Below are 20,547 nucleotides of genomic sequence, written 5' to 3'. Positions count from 1 at the left end.
TCTTACATGGTCGAATATTCTGCATGGCAGAAGAAATATCTGTGATTTCGGTGTTGCGCGAAGAGCGATGGTCCCATACGGGTGGCGGCGCAGGCAACCGCTGCCGATGGTGCGGCGGCGGCGGCGAGCCAGTGCTGCTAGTGTCCGACATCGGCGGCGGCGGCAGCTGCTGCGGAGTGCGACTGCTACGTTCGCGCTCCGGCGTGCTCGTCTCCTCGTTCACGATGCTGTCCTCATCGGACGAAGATTCCGCTACAATAATTTCAATCCAAAATAAAATGATGTCAACATGACTAACATGGCCGCAAGCATCGGCGAATTGTACATTAATGTACCACAAAGCGTGCGTGACTCATTATTCGGCCAAACTTGTTTTTATTTGAAGAAATTTAACGCAACCGTTCAGCGAGAATGCACGAGTTGTAACTAATCGTCCAAAACTCCGGCAATCGTGAACCGAAAAAAAAACATATATTGCCCCACCATGAATTACAAAGGGGCGCGAACAATAGACGAGGGATGGTACAAAAGAGAATAGAGCGTGACAAATGTCGCTAATGTTCGGGTACCATTTTCATAAAATAACAAGTTTGGTACACACACTGAAATATATTTATTTCTGATGCGAGATTTTCAGATTGTGTGATATAGGATGGAGGATTTGTAGGTATTCTCACCGGAGTCGTGTCGATCCCTATCGGGGCTGCGCGCCATGACGGACGTCCGCTTGGAGGGCATCGGCAGCGAGGGCTTGTGTCGATTCTGCAGCGCCTGGGCGAGCGCCTGCTGCACCGCCTCTTGCCGGACTTCTACAAAATTCAAAAGCTCGTGAACATTTGCATCGCAAGCACGCGCTTAGTACACCTACACACGAAATAACAATATATACAGGCGACAGGCACACATCACGATTTACATAAGTTTACACAAGTGGTGCATGCGCATTGTAAAATACGAATTTATTTATTTATTTATTTTGTACGTTGTAGAATAAAACAAACACACACAACTTACGGCTAAACGTGCGCTCATAAAATCGCAATAGAATTAGTGTATAACCGCGTGTAGGTTTTATGGTTTTACGGTTGGCGTTGCAACTTGCGACGATGCGAATAATGCATTTAAATAAGATCCCCGAGAGCGCGGTTAAAACCGGGACCGTAATTGGAATTAAATTTCACTCACTGCTGCGCACGCAAAGACGCCACGCCATTTTGGATGTGCATAAAGTTGTTGCACATTTAGTTTTTCTCATTCCTGCACTCCAATAAACACACTGCAGTTAGTTAATGTGTTTATGATGATCCACCCCTGAAAAGTAACATACTGTGCAAACTGAATAAAACGGCGCGCAGTTTAAATCAGCAATGCAACCGCAGTGTGTAAATAACGATCCAAAATGGCCGGGCGCATGCAGCAGTTTTCGCAAAACGCGCTGGCTCGACAAAAGAAACTCCGTTTTCTCTTTATCTTCCTCCGCGGCGCGCATTGTTGGCAATAAAACTGGGTAATTTATCTCCTACTTTCAACCCCCGCCACATTTAACATATTTTAAAATAACTCCTTCCGCATAAAAATGTCCTTGATATCGCGTGAATTGCAAACATTTTGTATTACGTTCGCATCGCATCCCTTCATCTCATTGCAGGTTTTCTCGCGCACCTCGGAGATAAATTTCAAAACAACATGCTTCCTTCGTCGCCGGTTGTATATCAGAAATGATGTCTTCGCGTTCTGTTGTTTTCCCCAAAGGAAAACACGCGCGCCGCCTGTAAAAATACGCTGCAGTGTGTTTAGGAAATTTAGAAATATTCTGTTCGTGCGACATACTGACTGGATATAGATTGTGATAAATTGCCAGTCGTAAAATAATATTATTCTGTCGCAACAAAGATGGCGCCACAACTGTGTGTAAAAAATAGGTTATGTATGATGTAACAGGATTAGTATGCAGTGAGAATGCATTTTTGCGAGACTTACCAGAATGATAGCGGCTCTCATTGCGCGTGAGACGGCGGTTGCCGCGCCTGAGCGCCTTTGTGGCCGGACTGACGCCCCTTTGTTCGCCCCCAGCGGCGGCTTTACATGCAAAAACAAATAAACAACACTCAGCATGCATAACGAACACAAAAATAACGGTGGCGCGCGCGCGGGTGCAAATTAAATAACGCACGCAACTTTTTTCGAGCTCAACAATTTTGACGTTTAGTCGAAGCGGCTCGTCGTTTAATGTGCGGCAAAACAAATAAAACGAAAGAGGGTAGAGAGAAAAAAAAACGAGGACGAAACTGACACATAACATAAAAAGCAAATAGCAGCATCCATACACACATATACAAACAGAGCTTAGGCAACCCAACAAGCACAAAAATAAAAAAGATAATTAATGACTACGACGATCAACTGAATATTGTTTACAGCACGACAACGAGATGTAAATGCATATGAAAAGGTAGACACAACAACATGAGGCGAACCTGAATGATATCTCTTCTCGCTATGAGTGACGCGACGCTGTGTGCGACGTCGTGTGTGCTGCTTGCCGGCATCGCGGTCGCGACCGCTGCCGCCGCCACTGCCGCCACCACCACCACCGACGCTATTTCCTCCGGTGCCGTTCCCAGCGCTGCCGCCATCGTTGGCGGAGCTGCCCGCTAGACACACACAATACACAAAGCCCAATCAGAAAAGCAACCAAGAAAAAAAAAATATATCCACAGTAAATGTTTCGTCCTGATGGACTGCACGAGGATAACTGGCTGTTCCCAAGACGACGTGACGCCGGAGAGAGCTTGTTAGCCAGTCAGTCGAGGAAAAGACCGACCGAAGCTTGACATTTCGATTACGCTAAACGGAGCGCCAAAGAGCGGCGAGTTTAATGCACCTGTCCAGACATAGTTGAATGGAGAAGAGAATAGATCACGAGATCACGAGCGCGGGATTCATTCCACGCAGTTTCGTATCTGCTTTGTTTTCATTTCGACGAAAACATACAGTGTGTTCAAGTTAATTTTTTTTGTCAACAAAACATATAATAAAATATGACTATTATGATAATCTTTTGTTATCATTACTGATCGTGATCGTGTTGTCTATACTAAAATGATTGTCGAAATAACACTCATCCGGAGATTAATACTGAATGCAAGGCTTGAAAAGCGTAATAGCGCAAAATCCGTGCGCATTGTTCGCACACGATTATTATTATTATCGCGGGCTGTTGTTTCCGCATTACTGTCATCCTCTATGAAAACGTTCGATGATTTAATGCGCCTCAGTAGATATAAACCGATTGCATGTACATTAGTTGTGTATTTGGTTGCCTACATCAACAAAAAAGTGTGTGGTTATTATTTCAGCGCTAGAAATATGATAGTTGATGTATGAATAGCCGAAAAGTTTTTCACGCCAGAAATTATTAATGATATTTGAACTGGAGTTTTAATTAATTCCCCAGTTGGCTGCCAGGCCGGCAATAAAACGATAAAAACCAGCCGAGGAATGAATGATGTTCGGAAATGTAACATTTCAACTTTCTGCACGACGATATGACGTCGTAGTTCCCTAGTGACAGGGACGACGTGGGGTACATTCATTTTTCAACATCTACCCACATCCGGTTGATGCTTTTTTCGAGTGTGTTCGGTTACATTTATATTCTCGCGACTTCCCAGGGCGATAGCGAGTGGATAGAACAAAATGTGAAGAAGATTCTTGTCTCTATTTTGTCGTAGGCAACCAGCATAACGCGAATAATCATCGACAAAACAAACAAAAACTAAAATTTTATTTAAATTTCTGTACTTTTTGACTCTGCTTAAAATAAATGTCTTCATTTCCCAAAAGAACAAATGACCGAACGCGACCCCATAATAAGCGCGCCGACAAACAAATCCACCCTCATTTTTTCTCGTCCTTAGCGCATTGCTCTTCTCCCCACCCACACAGCTTCGCCGTGCGCAAATTCTCAAATTAAGCGATTACTCGGGTGAATGATGATGATAATTATTAAATATCACCAGACACCAGGCCATTCCTAACGCAAAAAGTCGACATCTGGCTTAATGAAATGAATTATTAACGAGAAAGAACCAAAAGAGCACTTTACGCTGCTGATGATGATGATAGGCAACCCAAGCAGCAACCAGGTGAAAACGCACACGAGCGCACGCAGGCAACCCAGATGACGAAATGAATTAATATGAAAACACTCAAGAACACTTTGGGTGACGATGAGAGAGACTCTTCCGTGGAGGATATGAGATATTATATGATATTTCCGAATGAGGCTGTGAACCGTGAGAAAGCAACTTAGATATTTATTAGTACTGGCCTTTTCCTCCGTTAGACACACTTTGTCCCCTGCGAGTCATCAAGAAATACACACACAAAAAACGGTTTGCACCAAACGTCGAGGACGAAATATGAGCAAATAATTTTCCACATGAATAAATTTCTCTATCTACTCACTTGAATTCTGTTGTGTTTTCGGTACGTAGGGGGCGAGTAAACGCGTCTTCTTCTTCTCATATCCTTTCTGAGTGATGTCACCTGAAACAACATACGTGTAATTGCTTAAATATTCATTGCAGAACGTGTACGCCAATTAAATTCCAAACAAGCAGACAAGAATCTTTTCGGATTAATAACTAAATTATACAGTGCGTTCGCATGAGAATAAAATATTAATTGTTTTTGTCTGTAGCGGAGACTCGCAGGTATCTTGTGACGGCCCTGACATCATGACAAGATGACAACAATTGCAATCACCCCGGCTTGGCGGTTTCGCTTTATTTAACAAGCGCTGTCTCCGCGGGCCCCGCGTGCGCACCAGTCTCATTACCATCCGCGCGCGCCTTATATGCATTTCCAGATTGCGTCGAGATCGCAATCTGCACGCCGGCGTTCAATTCCGAAATGTTTTGATTGCGACGCATCAATTTACAATTTACCTGCGCTGCGCTAACCCACACAACGTATGCAACCAAAACAACACAAAAATATACACCAGGTTTAACAAAATGTATAAAAACGTATAATTCTATTCTGTGGAGATATCTAAAAATGTAAATTGTTTCAACATTCTGTATATTTTCGGCGGTATGTATCAGGTTTTACCATCGACATTGAGTAGCGCGCGGATGAATATAAAGATACATGTTTTTCGCAGCGAGTTGCACGACGCAACACAACACACAACTGAAATGGAAACATACACCACACAACCGAGCATAAAGTTTATGCGAATAGAAAGGGAGGCTTTTACAATGCAAAAGAAGTTTTTGCGCCGAACCGGTAGGCAGCAGCAGTGCCACGCGAGATTTATGCAACCCGTTCGGCGAGTGCCAGCGTCCGAACAGCCCACAGCTCAACTCGTGTGATTTATGACTATGATATTTCAAATCTGGCGGGAATAGTAATATTGTAATATGTACAGTATTCCTTCCTCCGTCGAGTCAATGCGTATTTGCATTTTTTCGCTACCAGAATCCGCAGCGTAAAACATAAACATGTTTTGAGCGAAGAATACATTAGAATACATTGTGTCTGGTGGGTGGCCTAATTACATCCACTACTGTTTCTAATTACAAATCGTTATTAATTAAATGCGTTTCATTCCATTATGCAGGTGAAAATGAGTTTTTTTTTTCTGTTGAATGCGAAACACGACATGGGAATTCGCATCCCGGTCACGATATCCTCAAAGCACTCCGGGGATATCAACCACACTCCATTTAGCGTTTAATTTCACTGATAACCGTAAACACATTTATTTAATTGCGTGTTTCCATTGACAAGAAATTTCAGGTAATTATTTTCCAAACACCCTGTATAATTGTATAAAATGCTGGCGTTGCTGGAAGACACGCACCTTTGCGCAAGTAATAGCATCGTCGCGGTTCGTAAAAATGAGCGCCGGAAAAACGCCGGGAAAACGACAATGGCCCGTCCGCTATATGCCAGCGCAATAATAAATAAATGTTAATGCGGCCTCGGCTCACAAAATGGCGGCCACTACCTATCCAAACCCGCATTTTCAGCAGAAACAAGGACATTTCCTTTCCATTCCACGATTTTTCGTCTTTTTCAGTTTGACCATTTGACAACATCAATCTTGTCATAAATTTAAAAGCCTATTTGTGAAAAACTAGCATAAAACATGCCGGAAATATAAAGTTAAGTTTGCAGAGGCTTTGTCACCAATAGTAATTTAAGTTTAATTGTTTGGAAACCACTGAAAGCGTGTTGGAACTGTTGGATGAACCAGGCTCTCGGAGCGACGCTGGTTAGTTATGTTCGTGGGTCACAGTTGGAAATGGAATAATAAGAAAGCGTCATGACCTCCAAAGTCACGAACTTCTTGGCTTGCTGCGCGCCTGCCCGCTGGGGAAACCCGAGACGCGCTTCCGCCCTCGTCCTCGCGTGGTTTCAATAAGAACAAGTGCGAAGACGCTTTCCAACACACCAGCACCAACCAGATTGATATGGCAATTTTCGCGGCGCGCCAACCACATCTCGAAATTGGATTCGAACGAGCAGCCATCGTGTTTTATGATCTTATTATGCGCCCCGACATGATTTCAGCTCATTATTCATTCATACCATCACTCTCACTCTAAACTCACTTGTTGGGAACGTACATATCATGAAAAATAAATACACAATAAATATTAATTTTATTACATTCACGCAAATGTAATATTTATGCAAATGTTATGCAACCAAACTTACATTGATTAACGAAACGCGAACAAAACCCACTTCAAGAGTTCGATAAATCTCTCTGGGGATTATTTAGTTTGCTAGTTAGCGATCATAATTATGTGTTGCGTCGGAAATCCTGCAAATCCTGCGAGAAAATTGGATCGCTCCGGCGGAAACGCGTTTGATTTCCGACGCAAACGCATAAATTGAAAACGCGCGCACGCTATCATCGCAGGCGCCGAGAAATGACGCTCGTAATTTATCGACTTATCTAAAGAATAGGTGGAAGGATTCTTGAGCAAAAACCCTTGGGTCAAGGATCTTATTATGGAGCTGACAATACAAATTTATCGAGTGCGCACTTTACAACCCCACAAAAAATTTACTCTCCAACAAAAACTTGCGCCGACAAAAACCCAAAATCTTAATTCAGAGACAAAAGTTATCATTCCGCACATTATACAAACCAATTTCGCAATAAATTCAGCAGCGGCGGCAGCTCAGCATTCCGAGCGCACAAAATGAACCGTCGATATATCACACCGAAACGAAATTGTCCCGCGTCGCCTTGAAGGGAAATCGATGCGTTCGTTTTAATTCACCGCCCCCACCAACTCTGAGAGTGTACAAAGTAAATTTTATGAAAGCCATCAATAACTTGATTTTACTTGTAGCTGGTAATTTCACTCGGCGAGTACGCAAATTAGATTTATCTGTATTTGTTCAGCGCGCGCGTGGTGGTGGTTTACGTAGATGCAGATTATCAGCGTCGCGCAGCGTCGCAGTAAAAGTGTTTCCCAAGAGAGCGCGGATGGAAACTTCTTAAGCAGTTTCCGGGCTTTCAAACTTGCATAATAGCATTTTTCCACCCGTGTTCCCCCACTCCTCCAGACTACATTTAAGAGCACTTCCGACCAGTCAGAATAGATTAACATTATAATATATAATATTTTCTTGTGCTGCAAAACCGCAAATAATTTTTTATATATAGACACGCATTGAGGTATAATAAACTCGTGTTGGAAACGAGCGAGGTCTTCATATCGACGCATATTGCTCTCGAGGGTTGGCACAGAGGGTGGACGGCTGTTAAGCGCTGCCGGAGCGCGGTGGTTATTGCCGCGTTTCAGAGTTTTCCTCCACCGCAGCCGGCGGCAAGCCGCAGGGGACGTCCGAAATCGTCTCCTAAACTCTTTATTTCGACGCAACATATTTTACAAGACCAAAAAAAAAACTACGTCGATGTACATTTATTTTTTTAAGTAATTGCTGACATATTTTTCCAATCTTGTTTCTGTGTGCTTTTATTGAATGCATCTTTGACAAAGTTCGTAAAGAGATAAGCCCGTGCCGAGCACTTGTTAACCGTATCAATGGCTACACTTGTGCGCACTTCTAAGAAGTCTATTCATGCCGAAGATATGCAACACATGCTTCCGAATTTGAGGAAGATTCGAGCGTGAATGTTGAAAAGGACGTGCTGGTAACGCGATCGCGTGAGAGTCACTTTTTTATTTACTCGGCGGCAGCAATGACGTTTCGAGTATGTACGAGTTTCACACAAAGTGTGAAAAAGTCGCAAGTTGCTGCCTTTGAGTCAATGCATTTTAAATGATGCCGCATCACACATGACTACATCACTTGTTCCACTCTATGCTGGAATATATGGGGTGTAAATATATACAGGGTGTTCACAGTAATTAAATTATTTAATTGTATAATATGTTTGCGGTGGTTGATGGTCGTGATAATGTCATAAATAATTCCCGACTCGATAAATATTAGTTCGATGTTACTAAATTAAACCGCCACCCTCGCCGCCATAAATAATGCATTTATTGTCGATCCGGGGCGCGCGTTTCATGCGCCGTTATTCGTAATATTCGTAATAATTTATGGTAAATGGTAATTGGAAATAGTTGCGTTGTTTATTTGATGTTGGCCGTTCGGTAATTAAACATTTCACATAATGGTACATTGATCAGTCGAAATTAATTGCGAAAACTAATCAAAACTATTTAATAAACCAACAAAATAATTCTATTACTATTAAACCCAAAAAAAATTTAAGTGAATCTAATTTACCACGAGTGATCAATATTCAACAAAGGAGAGGCATAGACACAAAGATCGATCCTAATGCGATAAATTAGGATTTCCTGCTAAACACGTTATGCACGCAATCGCGGCAGATATTGGTCTCTCGTGTGTCTCGAGAGAGTTCGGAGATTAAATTTCGGGTCGCCTTTGAGAGGAACTGATGTCCGTGCCTGATATCGACGAATTCCGACATTTTCGAAACGAATCAAAACAAATTGCGGCCATGAATCATGAAATTCGGTGTCATTTCCCCATACAATTGAGTGGAAAATCACACAGTCAAAAGATTTTTCTCCTCGGGCGATAAATCACCGCTGGAAAAATACAATTCCAAGATACAATAGGAAAAATTTATATTCCAGGAAATAAAACTAAAAATAAAAACAAAATATTTTCTTAGTCATTCGAGTTAATTAAATGTCCAATGACTTAATTGATGTAACTATGCGCACTTGACGCAGTCAGCGGCTATTTGCGCTCGCCTCGAACGAATTAAGTGACATTAATTAGCAAAGAGCGCGCCAGCGATGCACGCGTGGCGGTGTAACCGCATTGGGTCAACACCGTCCGATGCAAATTTCACTTGAATTCACTTGTTCAAACACATCGTATATTCGTCAATTGCCCGCTGAGACCACCGCGCGACCACCGCCTTCGCACCCAGAGTGAATTAGAACTGATGTCAGCACAACTTCCAAGTGCATACGTAAAGTGCCCCCGTGCCAGCGGAACAACCTCCACAACGCGGCCCCGAATCGGATGTTTAACATTGCAGATTGCAGCAGCGATATTTGAATTGCGCTAAAAGTCCAAAAGTAAAGTCAATTTTGCCGAGTGCTTTCTGTTTGAAGTCAGAAATCACGCGCGCAATGCCAAAAATGAAGTGAGTTATCAGAGAAGAAAATTGCGGCGAGTAAATTTCAATTCTGTTCAATAGCGCGCTTTGGTGGCGGCGGCGGTGGTGCCGGCGTCAATGGTTCAATGATTCAATGTGCCCAGGATGTGCGGTTTAATCTGCTCGCCGCAATTCAGCGCGAGTGAACCGGAAAAGTTTTACAACCGTTTTCATCATCACCATTATCCGAAAATCACTTTAAAATTTATTTGAAAAGTTAAATAAGTGTTTCACATAACTTTCAGCGCTATTGACCGCTAGATGGCGTGTTATAAGCGTAAAATATAGGCAACTTTATTGACAATTTAATTTGTTTCATGGTAATATTTCTTTTGTGAAATTTTGTGCGTTTTCTTCTTTGTAAAACACAAATAATCCCGAGAAGAAGGCAAAAGTTATTATTTCTTATCGCCGAGAGCCCAGAAAATCCGGGAAACACATGTGCGGAAAATGTATTTTACGCTCGCCGTCTGCTTTATTTAGTTTTTGCGCGCGCACATTGCGAAATGCAATTTGATTCATGCACAAGAATCTTTTACAAAAATAACTCGAAAAAAAAACTTTGCGACACTTGGCGCTCGTTTCTATTTAAATAAGTCTACACAACCCTACGCCCCGAAAAAGTTTACGTTTTACGTCGAGCATAAACTCACAAACACACACACCGAGAATAAAACTTAAGTGCACAATTGCTTTTATTTCGTTTTATTCCGCAACTGTTTCCAACTTGCCGCGCGCGCAGCGCAGAAAAAAAGCAAGAGAATTATTTTTATGTCGAAAAACTATTTCCATTAGTACTTTCGCGTTATAAATAAGCATAAAATGCGAGCAAGATGCGCGCACCACCAGAAGGTGGTGCTGTAAGAAAAATAAACGTAAAAAGCAACAACGCTGAGCGTCGTCTCAGCGAGAGCGTAAAAAAGTAGACGCGTTATGTTGCTGATATTTTCGGATGCTTCTTATTCGCGCTGTCGGCGCTGGAGGGATGAGTGTGGGTTATGAATAATTCAGGCCATTTCGCGATATTTATTTGCATCCTCAAGGTGTATACGCGCCGAAAATAACGCCCAAACTACCCACACACCCATACAACAACATTAAATTAAATATTCGTGCGCGAAGAACAAAAAGCAGAAGAAAATAAAACGGAAAGCATAAATTATCATACTTTGCAACTGTATGCAACCCAACACACAAAATATAATACCGCAGTGAATATTATGCAACCTAATGTACAAACCAGACAATATTTCGTTTATTTCACAAGTGTGCGCGGATGGTGAAAGTTATCCTCTCTTGAGACTTCGAGTTCGACGTCGAGTTGCCCTTTACGACGATCGACGATGCGCATATAAGGCAAGAGTTTCACCTCCCGACACCAGTCGTGTAAATAAATAATTTTCGACCGGCAACTTTTACTCCCGCGTTAAAAATAAACTATAGTATTTATTTCAATGGTCTTTTGTGCGCAAAAAAAATAGGAGACCCGAAAAAAGGTTCCGTAATTAATTAGATTTGTTGGTAAAGTCCTTAATGGTCCCCGGCAGTAAGACGAAACTTTTTATTTCAATTAAATCGCTTCGCGCAGCCAGCAGCCTTGTTTGTTTATGTTTGACTTACGTACGCAAACAATTTATTGTATTTTTACATCACGACTAATTTACTCGAATGAACTTGCTGGTTGAAATTTTGCGCTTCGAACACATTCATTCGTTTGCTTGCGGTTGCGGTGGAAACGTGAATAATGGCCGAAAATTCTTGGTGGCAACTCTAGCGTGCCAAATTCCGAGTTTATCTTATTTCGTAATTACGAATTCGCACAACACACAAGACATTAATACCAACTCATTACGCTGAAATTATTCTAATGCTAAAAATAAGCGCACGCATATTTTCATTGGGAAAATTTAATTTTGCGAAATTGAATAGAGGTTGTTCTGTCAACAAGAACCTGCGCCTGCAAAACTTCAAACGAGCATAAAGCATAAACCATTACTTGGGTCTATGAAAGTCCCTTTTTGTGCGGCGGCTCTCTCCTCTCTTGTAAAGCTTTACTTCAACAGCGCTCACTTTGGTCCTTTGCTTCTCGTTTCGGTGAAGAAGTCGCGGGTAAGTTTTACGAGGCGTATGCGTGGTGGCTTACAATTATGAAGGATTTACTACTTCGTAATTACGGGTTTCTATAATTATAAACGTATTAGAATCATTAAGGACCTCGGCCTGCGACGTGTTAATTCCGGTGGGGCGCAGGTCGCTTTCTTGCGGTGGAGAACCAGCAATACGCTCACTGAGCACACGAAAACATGGAATTTAACTTAGTGCACAAGGGTACTTTCACTATAACACTATGAAAAAGAAAAAGATCAAATTTTAAACTTTACTTTTTTTTTTATTTAGAAAACGCAAATTTTGTGCCGTGTCAGCGGAGAAAAATTATTTTTTAAAAAACAAAAACACTCCGCGCGCGCTGCCTGACCCATTTTCGCGGCTTTTGTGTAAACTAAATTGAATGTGGTTTGTTATCATCGGAGGCGGCGGCGGCCGGATACACGTGGATGAGTCTAGTTAAAGCTCGGCTTGCTGCTCGCCCAAGGGTAGAAAATACAAATGCCGACTGGTTGGCCTATACACCTGGCAATATTTACGAAAAAGCAAAAATAGCAAGCTTTCATTTCTTTATCTCGAAAATTGTGATATCCAGGATTATCCCGAAATCCCCACGGAAAGCTCACACTAACACTTTGATTTTTACAAAAAAAAAATCTTAAAATTCCCCGAAAACGATATCAGCGAAATAAATACCCCAACCACTAGAAGCTTCTCGTGCTTCCCGGAAATTTAAAGATGCACCACATTACGTGGAAATTCGTTATCCTGGCTGCGCGCACAGCACAAGTTCGTTCAACCTGTGCACGGCGCGCAGAACGTGTCGATGTTGTTTAAAAATTTATCGCCGACCCGAAAATTCCATTAACTGCCCGCGCTCGTTACCAACCCCCACCTCCATCAACCCATGCGACTCCAACCTCTCAACCTTCGTCCTGCTGCCGGCCGCATCGTTTTTCCTGCGCGGAGCTTGACGCGATGAATAATACACGCCGCAATGCCAAGAACGCTCGCTAACGATTTACTGTCCCGGTTTTCCGGTGTCCCGGAGATAATTGCACTTGAAAGCTGTTTTCCGGGAATGATATAAACAGCCTACGACTAGATGACATTGAATATGTCCGAATATTCGCGAAAATCACACGCGAATACAATTTGCTTCCCAGAATGTCATTTTGTTTTATTTTGATTATTTCTGACAGTGACTGACGGACCAAAAATAATACTATGTATTATCCACTGAAGCGTATATAAACAATGTGATATTATTCCCCAATTCCCGAAAATCTATTGTCAACTATTGGAAAATGAAAAATTTTCATTTTTGTAAAATAAAAATAGTTCTCAATTGCTTTGTGCACAGTACGAGTAAAAACCTGATTGAACAATTCGTTGATAGGTAAAACTCTGCCCCTTTGGTCCAACTCACCTGAAACAAAAAAATAACACCACAAATTAATTATCATCATCCAACGCAACACAAAACATGGTTTATATGCTTTATAGAAAATGGAAACGCCTGTTGGTGGCATCGATCAGTGAATATAAGCGTACGCGCGTATATGATTTGATTATCAATTAGCGCGTCGATAATTACATCCGCGCGAAATCGCTGTTTTCGAAACCCCGACACCAAACGCAATTAATAACAAATTTCGTTGGCAAATTAATAATATTATCGCAACCGAAAATTTACTCGCACAATGGGATTTTTTTCTATACCATTTCTGAATTGATGTGGGGGCGGCGGTCGGGGCGCCGGCGGCGGGTCCTCAAACTGTTGCAGCCACTCGTACAGTTGTTCAAGATCGCGCAAGCTCTGCTGGCGTTCAGCTTCGGCGCGATCTGCGACCTCCTCAAGACTTTCCATCGCTAACACACTTCAGACATCGAAACTGTAAACACTTCCACTTCTTCCAACTTTTCTCTTCTCCAAACACTCAACACTGTTTTATCACTCAATAAATAACAATTTTCGTAAAAATTTATTACATAGGTATATATACGTTGTCTTAGAATTTGTTTAGATTATAATTTTGGTTTCGTTTCGTTTGTGTTTTGTACTCCATTTTCTCTCTCCGGGGTAATTCCATTCGTAAATCTGCAAAATGTGATCTTTTGATTTATCCAGCGAAATTCAAGCCGTCGTCGCTCGCCGTCGGTTGGGTATGATTGATTCGCGCTGATGGGTAATGCATTTACTGCGGGAGAATTTCAGCGGCGAAAAATCACACCCGATACCGGCGGCGCGTCGAAAAGCGATCAGTCAACATTTAGTTATTGTAGGTCTCTGCGAGTCGAGGCTTTACCTTCCGGTATCTTTCAGCAGACGCACGCGGCGCGTTCTTCGCGAGCTTCGGATGTGTGTGTCGCATATAAATAAATCATGATAAATCGATGCAATGGGGAAATGCATACCGCATACCAAAAACAAAACAAATTACCAGAGACATTTATTTCTATTTTTAGAACATTTCTAGTTAATAGAAGGTTTTGAAATGTGTTTAAAGACATAAACAGTTGATTTTCGTTAGCATTTTTTGTAGAAACAAGAAAACCAATCAATAGCTCACTTAAAATTAGTTCCAGAGAAGCATCTGTTGCGTTTTGTTTTAGAAAATTGCAAATATCTGTTAAACTAAATATTGCACATTACCGTTTTTGACGAGAAAAAGAAAAGGTGTTTATCTTTGAAACCAAACAAAGCAAAACTTTGAAATTTGGTGAAAATATGCATTAGTTCGTAATCTATCACAGTATTTATTTTGATGCGCTTTTATCCAATAGTTTTTGAATAAAATGCAAAAACCTGATTTCACCAAAACTGAAACTGAAATATCTCGGAAAATATTAAATGTACAGCATTTCTGAAAATACCATATTAAAGAGCAATTAATTCTCCATCGTATGAGTATACAAGTTTTCAAAAACTTGTATTTTTATAAAAATGCAACACAAAAATCTTTAATATTTTTGAGTCGCGTTGTTGTGCTTCAATACAAAACAAAATTTGGAATGCAATCCATTCACTTCTCACATTCACAAATGCAAAAACCTGATTTCACTAAAACTGAAATATCTCCGAAAATATTAAATGCACAGCATTTCTGAAGATACCATATTAAAGAGCAATTAATTCTCCATCGAATGAGTATACAACTTTTAAAAAACTAGCATTTTTATAGAAATGCAAGACAAAAAACTTAAATTTTTGTCTCCCGCTGTTGTACTTCAACACAAAACAAAATTTGGAATGCAATCATTCACTTCTCACATTCGCGCACTTTTCGTTTACGTTTAGCTCGTGTGCTACATTTCTGTTTGCTCTTCCTCCCCCAAACCAGCTACAGTTGTGCTCGTTTACGGATTTCGATTTCGATTTCGTTTCGCAACTCGCGAGCGGCGTGCGAGCGTAAATTTAGCAGCGGGTAAACACGCTTTCATAATAAATGCCACGCGCGTTACTTGTTTAATCAAAGCGCAATCGATTGACACTGATGTGAAACAACGCGCGCGCCCAAGACATTTTATTGCTCGCAGCGCGGCACAAAACAGGAAATCGTAATATCAGCGCACTATACGAGTATATAACTCAAGAATTCGAACGTGAATAAAATCTTTTACACAAACACACATTCACCTATTACACCTATGTGTAAATTGAATTCGGGCATGTGTGTAATTGAAAAAGTAAATTAGCTAGATATGAAGTCGGCGGAAAGCTCTCCTGGCCGAAAGCTTTTACGCTTTGTGCAATAATTTCGGAGTGTAAGCTTCAAGTTACGGTCGGTCACCATAAGAATTATCCTTTATCGGACACGGCGCGCACCCGGAAAGGTTTTTGAAGATTTTCCAGTCGAACGACTTGCCGAAACGTGAGTCCGCGCGAAATTTTCACACGCTTTATTCGGCCACAATCGATAAATCCGCACGAAATTAGATTGGCTTTTCTAGCAAGCGCAGAGAACTACTACTCGTCTTGTGAATGCGCGGCGGTTTGAAATTGTCGAAAATTTACGCTCTGACCTTTTTGAACTGAACAATGTGATCATGTTGTCATGTTGATGCGCGCCGGCGTGCACTAACCGAGCGGAATGGCGGGCTCTAAAGAGGCATGTCACTCGAGTGATATAAATAGATACCGACATTTGAATACTCTATTAACTCCAAATATCAAGTGCGCGCCAGAACTCGGTTAATAGGCAAAATGGGCAAAACCGCATAAATTGTTTTTTCTATTTTTTTAAAACGTCAGTTTTTTTCAAGTTTACGACACACAAAGTTATACTTTAAAGATGGTCGTGACTAAAGTACTTTAATCACTAGCTTTAGTCACGGAGTGGAGCTTGCATCACGTAGCAAAACATTGATAAACATTCGATTGATTAAACACTCGCCACACTCATTCTTAATCAAACTCGTGACTAAAACTTCAGTTAACCCACTTGATACTTAATATACGAAAATAATTCTAAGCACATTTCCTTCAATACCAATCAAGAATCGCATTAGTTTTTATTTCCGCATCTGCTGACACTCACAACCTTTTCCACCATCCCCGACTGAGTTTTTATAGCATTCCGGAATTCCTGACACGTTAATTACCACCGAAAAATAAATTCCGTGCAATTTCATTAAAATTTCCCTCGAAACAATAGTTGTACCATACTATTCAGAGAATCCTGCAGTTAATAGAACTGATAGCGTCGTGCATCCTCGCTGCTGTCGACAATATCGGAGGATATTAGTCAACCGTTTTGTTATTACACAATGCCGGATATCTCTGATGTTGGAGCGCATGCAGTCCTTGAAATTGGTATATCAAACGCTTGCGGTACACAAGCACAGCGCCCGGCGGGGAAGTGGCGAACAATACAGAAGGATAATAACCAATGAGATGGTTATTATACTCTGCATCAGGATAATCCTGCATCAACCACTTCAAACCATAAAAAAATAATAATCGAGGCATGTTTTTTAATATTAGCTAGTAAATTTAATCAATTAATCATTTTCAAACTCAATTAATATTAATTACGCAGAGTGGCAAAATCTAAAGATTGTGTGTGACTCTATAAAAGTGCAATTTGTAATTAATTTAATTTTCCAGCCTGCGAGCCCATTGTTATTTATTAAAGTTGATTAATTAATGCGGGGGTACGCATTTCCCATGCGTACGATCAACGTCTTGCGTGATACTGATGAAGACGGTAAATGTACAAAACGGTCGATTATTAAACAAGACGTTGTATTAAAATATTAAATCTTCGTTTTACACGCAATATAAATTCAAAAACTTGAAAATTTTAATTTTTTTTTGCCTAAAATCAAAAATTTTTCAATTTTTCTTAATAATTCACTCCGAATATAACTCCAAGCTGTTAGTCTAAGTAAAGTAAAGTTACAAGACGTGACAATATATGCTCTGTGCGTTACACGCTCCCCGACGCGCCATTGTTCATTAATCTTCATCGAACCCGCGAACAATTTACACCGGCATTGACGGCGCATGCAAAGGTATGAAGAGACGCACGTCGAAACGCCTACTTCACGCTCCACGCGAAGCTCTAATAGATTAATGTAAAGTTCACTATAAGCACAGCTCGAAAAAAAACCACTTTCATAGCGTGCATTATAAATTCCTCTAAAAATTGTGATGGATTCATTTATTTTCATATATATTAATAAATCAACTTCATATTTTAATAGTTGCACAAAGTTGCGCGTGAAAACTTAAAACATAAAGTCAAGCCGCGACTAAGAAATAAATCTTACTGAAATAATAGCGTCCTCATCCTGTAAAGAATGAGAAATCCGACAAAACTCACAACGTCCATTCGTAAGGCTTACCCACCCGAAGAGTGAGGTTTTCACCTCATATATTTAGATTTAGTCCTTTTTGAACCTTTTCTGACGCAATTTATAACTACTATTATCGCTTTGTTCGATGCGCGCAGCGCGTTTATAAATTTTCTAAAACACATTCATTCGTTGGCAAAGTCCTGTGTCCTGTGCGCGATACACAATGGCAGTGTATCCAGCAGGCTCGCCGGAAACGCGTTTTGACGCAGGTCGAAGCCAGGACGAAAAAATAAAACGAACCGCTGCTACTGCTGGTGGGGTATTATATGTGTTTGCCAGCTTGCCCGGAAAAGCACCTTTTTTCCTATTCTCCGCACCGGCGTATCCCTCGACACTATTTGTGCAGGAAACCGCAAAATTTCTGCTTATAAATAATTCATCGTGTAATGCGAGCACGCGCACCACGAGCAATAAGCGTCGAACGTGGCTGGAGAATAAAAAAAACACAAGACGCCGCCAATAACACCGAAAATGTTTCTAAACATTTCTTAAAATGTTAATCGTGTAATCTCACACGGCTGTTTAAAGTGCGAGAAAGGTCACCAATTTCAATAATCTCAAGGATTTCAAAGCAGGAATTAAGAAAATATTTATTATCGCACTTAAAAGTTTTAAAAGTTTATTTCTTGAATTTATTATTCGCCTTAAAACAAGCAAGTTCGATGAAAAATTCGCAACTGCAATTAAAGTTTAACTTGATGGCTGGAATTTCTATTAAGTCTTTCGAGACGTCAAGGATTCGGTTACAGAAAAAAATCAAACAAGCAAGCGCAGCACAAAAGGCGAGAAAAAGCTTTCGCGGAAAAGTTTGAATCAATAGCGCTAGGCAAGCAACTCGACGTTGACTTGTCTTCCTTAAATTTGCTAGTTTTTGCGCAAAGGGTGCGAAAAAAATAGGTCAAACTATCACCAACTATTGATGGAAAACTTGTTTCATATAAAAACATTATATTAATAAATACCACTATATATATTTTCGCAAGGAAATAAAATTTATTAAAGTGATACGCTCAAAATTCCACCACAAATTCAACCAAATTTTTGTTGCGTCTGCATGAAGAGAGATAATAACGAATTGTTTACTCTGGGAAAAACAATAGCAGCGAAGCTCGCTGCACGTGCAAATATAGCGAATTCATATGGAAAATAAATATTAATTCACGCTTTTTGCGAGAGGAACGATTTATACTGCCACAGTGAAAACAATTAAGCGTAAATTTTCATTCGGATCGAAGTTATAATCGCTTGAAATATTATTTCGAAAGTTTTCGTAAAGTTTGTGATTTGTGAGAACTACGCGAAGGTAATTCTAATTTATTGTGGTAATTTGTTACCAAAATATTTAAATTTTGAAAAATGTTAAAAACAATCAAATAATTTATGTGATTAAATTTTTTATTAATTTTAATCTAATAAAAATAATATTACTATGAAAAATATGAAAATTTGCGCTGTGAAACATGAAATTTTTTGGTTTTTTGTTATTTTTTCAAAGTTTTTTGCATTTTTTGATCAATTATCCTTGATTAAAGCTTTATTAGACTCAACTGCGTAGGTAACCAAAGTTAAAAACTACTTTTCCAGTGATATTTGATACAATAATCAAAAAAAAACGAGCAAATTTATGTTTAAAAATAACAAAAACTGAAAAAAAAGGATTTTTTTAAACGAAATTATTTCATTATTTATTAGATTATTAGTTTCTTAATACCTTTAGTCTGGTAAAAAGAATATTTACTGAAGAATAATTCTGCTATACTACAAATTATTAAAAAAAAAAAATTAAAAACAATAAACAAACCAAAATAATTCTGTATTTTTGCTCACTTTAGAGTCAAAAAACATTTCATTTCCAAAACCTGCTTCAACACGAATTAAATCCTAATTTATTGAATTGATTTGCTCCCAAAATATTCAAATTTACTTGAAATTTATACTATTTATACAAATGATCAGCCTGATACGTTTCATAACCCACGACACACACACAACCCATCTCGTTGTTTTGACATTTGTTCGTAAACTGCGCCCGCTGAAAGACGCCTGCCTCAATGACTCGCTTCTAAAGTTAAAGTACCTTGAACTCACTCGAATACCGAATCCCAGCTGCTCGACGAATATTTTAGTGTGTAATAGACGTGGATGTGCGTTATGTATATGCGTTATGCGCTTACGAACGAATGTATCAAGCTGCCTGCGACGAACTTGACAATTCTAATATTAATTTTAGAATGCTTGCTTTGTGTTTTATTCTTCTGCTACACCTCTGCCTCCACCGCCTCCTGCTCGTCCAACCGTATTAACTTGGCACTTGGCAAATCAACGTTAAACTCACGCCGAAATCAAAACAACACGTTTATAATACTCGTATTAATTAGATATAGTGATGTTCATCAACAACATTAAATTATTTATTATTTGTAATAAAAACTCTCTTTAAAGTTTCTCTCAACACTAATATATAATTATAATAATAATAGATTATATATTTATTTATATATATTTATATATCACTAGATTTTAACAAGAATTTTATGTAACTTGACATGTTATGTTGGTGGGGGTGCGAATTTTGGTTTTAAAACTTGGTTGTTGATTAAAGTTTGTCGCGTGTAAAGAGACGTTCGCCGCGCGGCCGCGATCGACACCGACTGGAGTGGTGCGCGGCTCGGCAGAGTGTTGGCGATAATTGCGCCCGCCGACGAGCATGTGTCATCGTCGGTCGGTGTGTGGTGAACACGCGTCGCGACGCGGCCGGACGATCGCGGGGCCACGACTGAGCGGCGCGACGCCGCGGCCGCCGCCGACGACGGCCTAGCCGCAGGGTGGGAAAATGCTGCGCACTCTGCGAGAGCGCAGGTAACTACATCTGCACCCAC

At 40.3% G+C, this 20,547-nt stretch overlaps 1 protein-coding gene across 14 annotated transcripts in view; it reads right to left on the bottom strand.

Moving 5' to 3' along the window:
- The window catches only part of DIP2 (disco-interacting protein 2), an 87,060-nt gene that overhangs the window by 5,623 nt on the left and 60,890 nt on the right, over nucleotides 1-20,547 (bottom strand). For 5 of the 14 annotated variants that reach the window (XM_065307892.1, XM_065307901.1, XM_065307894.1 and 2 more), the window contains 4 exons: nucleotides 4,471-4,551; nucleotides 2,478-2,654; nucleotides 678-809; nucleotides 7-252 (listed from right to left, as the gene is read on the bottom strand). In XM_065307892.1, the coding sequence (XP_065163964.1) occupies nucleotides 7-252; nucleotides 678-809; nucleotides 2,478-2,654; nucleotides 4,471-4,551 (636 nt within the window). Of the gene's footprint in view, nucleotides 1-6; nucleotides 253-677; nucleotides 810-1,980; nucleotides 2,080-2,477; nucleotides 2,655-4,470; nucleotides 4,552-13,528; nucleotides 13,908-19,745; nucleotides 20,458-20,547 lie in introns of those variants that run through there. The other 9 variants (XM_065307898.1, XM_065307899.1, XM_065307890.1 and 6 more) reach the window with 5 other exon arrangements.

This window comes from Atheta coriaria, unplaced genomic scaffold, assembly GCF_025399875.1.
Source record: "Atheta coriaria isolate IRGN ID8LTWV9N9 unplaced genomic scaffold, Caltech_Dcor_3.1 hic_scaffold_7_pilon, whole genome shotgun sequence".
Classification (NCBI taxonomy): domain Eukaryota; kingdom Metazoa; phylum Arthropoda; class Insecta; order Coleoptera; family Staphylinidae; genus Dalotia; species Dalotia coriaria.
Note: the sequence above shows the minus strand (reverse complement) of the source record. Positions and strands in the feature narration are given on the sequence as shown.